At 39.6% G+C, this 4096-nt stretch overlaps 1 protein-coding gene across 1 annotated transcript in view; it reads right to left on the bottom strand.

The window, feature by feature from the left end:
- Nucleotides 1–4096, bottom strand: part of LOC112062699 (UDP-N-acetylglucosamine--peptide N-acetylglucosaminyltransferase 110 kDa subunit-like) — a 14833-nt gene that overhangs the window by 1955 nt on the left and 8782 nt on the right. The window contains exon 2 of the mRNA XM_055080011.1: nucleotides 4–717. Within this exon, the coding sequence (XP_054935986.1) occupies nucleotides 4–717 (714 nt within the window). The remainder of the gene's footprint in view (nucleotides 1–3; nucleotides 718–4096) is intronic.

Below are 4096 nucleotides of genomic sequence, written 5' to 3'. Positions count from 1 at the left end.
TGCCATGTACCACTGCATGATTTGGACTCAAGCTTAGGGCAAAAAGGTAAGCTGCCACAGCTCTGTCAAAAATCCGTGGCTCTTTCAAGACATTTCCTACATTGATATAAGCATCCAGAAAATGGGGGTCAAGGGTGACAGCCTTTTCAAAGTGATGAATTGCAAGCCAAATCTCCCCTTGTGCGCTGAAAACACAGCCAAGATTACTCCAAGCTACTGCAAAGTTCGGTTGTGTCTCAATTGCTTTCAAATAACATGCCTTGGCTTCTTCCAAGCGACCCAGGGCTTTGAGCAGGTTCCCCAGGTCACTGCGAACACAGTACAAATCAGGATTGTACTGAAGAGCAGAGACATAAGCTTGTACTGCCCCTTCCATGTCGCCTGCTGCTACCAAAGCGGCTGCCAGGTTAACATAACCATCGATGAAATCTGGTTTGAGATGCAATGCATGCCGGTAATGCTCAATTGCTTCCTGCAACTTCCCTCTTTCCTTGTATACATTCCCCAAATTCGAATAGGCTTCTGCCAGAAGAGGGTTCTGTTTAATTGCCAGAGTACTAAAGTGGGCAGATCTGTCCAGCCTTCGACACTGGAAGTGTATACATGAAAGTAATAAAAGTACACCAGTATTGTCTGGCTCTTGTCTCCAGATCTGCATGCAGTATCTCTCAGCTGCCTCAAAATCTCCTGCCTGATATTCTCGATGTGCCAACTCAGCTAATTCATATAGTCAATGTGGAAAACATTAGGGCCGTGAATTTCAATACAGTAAGATCAGAAAATTTTAAATTGGCCTTCCCAAACCACTAATAAGTAAACGATATTGTATATAATGCTAAAATCTTAGAGACTGAGTTTGATATTTAAAAAGTTCTGAAAACATTAGATAATTTCTCCTCATATTTCTCATGCCTCAAACCTGTGTATTACTTTTTAAAAAATAAATTCATTTATTTTTATTTATTTACATTTGTCTGCGTTGGGTCTTCAGTGCTGCGTGCGGGCTTTCTCTAGTTGCGGCGAGCGGGGTCTACTCTTTGTTTCGGTGCACAGGCTTCTCTTCACAGTAGCTTCTGTTGTTGTTCCACAACTCTATGTGTTCCTTTTTAGGTCCTACGAAGAACCCTAGAAATTAGTTCATGTAATTATAGGTTTTTGCAAAATTGTCAAAAGTGAGATATTTTAGCTTCCATCAGGTAAGACCAGCATCTCTTTCTTTGCCAATTTTCCTTCTATCATATTCCTCTTCGTTGGATCATATTGGGATGGCCACAGGGTTTTTGAAATCTGGCTAAGGAGATGTTTTAAGTGAGGCTATTGTGTGATTTTCAGACACCACCATCTGTAATTGACTATATACTATCCCATTACAGGAATAACTTCCATTACTCTTACTTACTACTCTACTGACTTAACTAGCACAAGACACAGAAGCATAAGGACAGAAACCACCTTACAATATAGCCATGTCTTGCACTTCACAGCTCTCAAAGAATGTGCGTTTGAAGAAGACAAAAAGAACTGAAAAGTATAAGACCAGAAGCTATTCTGTGGAAAATTATTTCAATCATCAGGCATGTGAAAGATAAGTCAAAGATTCAGTTCTCATCAATGCTTAGTCAAAAGGGAAATTTTCTTCTGTCAAGAATATACTCCAGGGGCTTCCCTGATGGCGCAGTGGTTAAGAAGCCGCCTGCCAATGCAGGGGACACGGGTTCGAGCCCTGGTCCGGGAAGATCCCACATACCGTGGAGCAACTAAGCCTGTGCGCCACAACTAGGGAGCCTGCACTCTAGAGCCCATGAGCCACAACTACTGAGCCTGTGAGCCAGAACTACTGAAGCCTGCGTGCCTAGAGCCCGTGCTCTGCAACAAGAGAAGCCACCACGATGAGAAGCCTGCACACCGCAACGAAGAGTAGCCCCCACTCGCTGCAACTAGAGAAAGCCTGCGCACAGCAACGAAGACCCAACACAGCCATAAATAAATAAATAATATACTCCATCAATAATGTGTGTAATGGCATGGTGTGAATTAGTATTTTATCAAAATTCCTGTAATGCACAAACCTATAGCAGTACTGAAATCAGTAATGCATTTATAATAGTAAATATTTATGAGGAAGGAATCCATAGAGGTTTTCTCAAAGTTAACAATGAAAATTTTTGTGACATTATCAATAATAAATTGTGAACCTGAAATAATGTTTTCTAAACTATTAATAACTAAAAGCAAATTCTAATCAACCATGCTAAAGGAAATCTATGTCTATAAACTACAAAGTTTATTTCTTAAAATTTTATTTCTAAAATACATAAACTGTCATATGAGGAGGCAGTTAAAGAATATATAGCTGGGCTTCCCTGGTGGCGCAGTGGTTGAAGGAGGCAGTTAAAGAATATATAGCTGGGCTTCCCTGGTGGCACAGTGGTTGAGAGTCCACCTGCTGATGCAGGGGACACAGGTTTGTGCCCCGGTCCGGGAGGATCCCACATGCCGCGGAGCGGCTGGACCCGTGAGCCATGGTCCCTGAGCCTGTGCGTCCGGAGCCTGTGCTCCGCAACGGGAGAGGCCACAACAGTGAGAGTCCCGTGTACCACACACACACACACACACACAAAAGAATATATAGTAAAAGAGTGGGGAAAACGTTTTATTGAGACACATCTGGTTAAGACTTCTTTTTTTCCTTTTTTTTTTTCGTGGCCCTGCCTCATGGCTTGTAGGATCTTAGTTCCCTGACAGGGAATTGGACCCCAGGGCCCCAGTAGTGAAAGCGCCAAGTTCTAACCACTGGACCACCAGGGAATTCCCAAGACTTCTGTTTTAAATGACTTCTTTTCCCACTCTAATTCATTCCTGGGATCAGTTTCATGTTTCAACATTAAACCAACCTTGCATTACTAGAATAAAGCTACTTTGATTGTGATATATGATTGTTTTACATACTATGGATACAGTTTGTGCTTCTGTTTACACATTTTGCATGCATGTTCAAAGGAGAAACTGGTCTGTGATTCTATTCTTCTAATATTCTTTTTAGTTTTGATCTGAAGCTTATGTTGGCCTTATAAATATCTTGAGCAATATATTATACTTTTCTGTTTCCTGGAAGAATTTTATGTAAGATTACCAATATTTCTTCCCTAAATATTTGGAAGAATTTACTTGGAAAGACATTTATCCCTGGAAATCACTTTCTGTAAAAGTACTTAATTATACAAACAAGTTTTGGAGTAGATATAGGTTTTTTAGATTTTTTTTTTCTTGGGGTAGTCTTATTTTCTTGCATTTTTTAAGAATTTGTCATTTTGGATGAATTTTCAAATTTATAAATATAAAATTATCATAATTTTAACAGCTTTATTGGGATGTAATTTACATACCATAATTTCAACACTTTAATGTATACAATTCAGTGGTTCTCGGTGTAACCACTAAAAGACTTGTGTAACCATCACAACAATCCGATTTTAGATTTCTGTCCCCCCACAAAAAACCCATTACACATTAACAAGGTTTTTTCATTCTCCTCAACCCTCTCAGCCCTAGGCAACCACTAATCTCCTTCCTGTCTCTACAGATTTGCTATTCTGGGCATCTCATATAAATGGGACCATACAATATGTGATCTTTTGTGAGTGGCTGCTTTTACTTTACATAATGCTTTCATGGTTCATCCATGTTGTAACATGGATCAATATTTCATTCCTTTTTATAGCTGAATGCTATTCTATTGTACGGCTATTCCACATTTTGTTTATTCAATTGTCAGATTGACATTTGAATTATTTGCACCTTTTGTTTTTAGAAATATGCTTCTATGAACATTCACGCACAAGCTTTTGTGCAGACATAAGTTTTTATTTCTCTTAGGTATATATTTAGTAGTGGAACTGCTGGGTCATAGGGTAACTCTATGTTTAACACTTGCAGGAACTCTCAAGCTGTTTTGTAAAATGGCTGCACCATTTTGCATTCCCACCAGCAATGTATGTGGGTTTCAATCTCTTGTCTTACAGCCTAGTATGTCACCTATGCTGGAAAACGTTTCACATGTAGTTGAGCAGGATGAGTATTTTACTGTTCAGTTGAG

This window comes from Physeter macrocephalus, chromosome 18 (assembly GCF_002837175.3).
Source record: "Physeter macrocephalus isolate SW-GA chromosome 18, ASM283717v5, whole genome shotgun sequence".
NCBI lineage: Eukaryota > Metazoa > Chordata > Mammalia > Artiodactyla > Physeteridae > Physeter > Physeter macrocephalus.
Note: the sequence above shows the minus strand (reverse complement) of the source record. Positions and strands in the feature narration are given on the sequence as shown.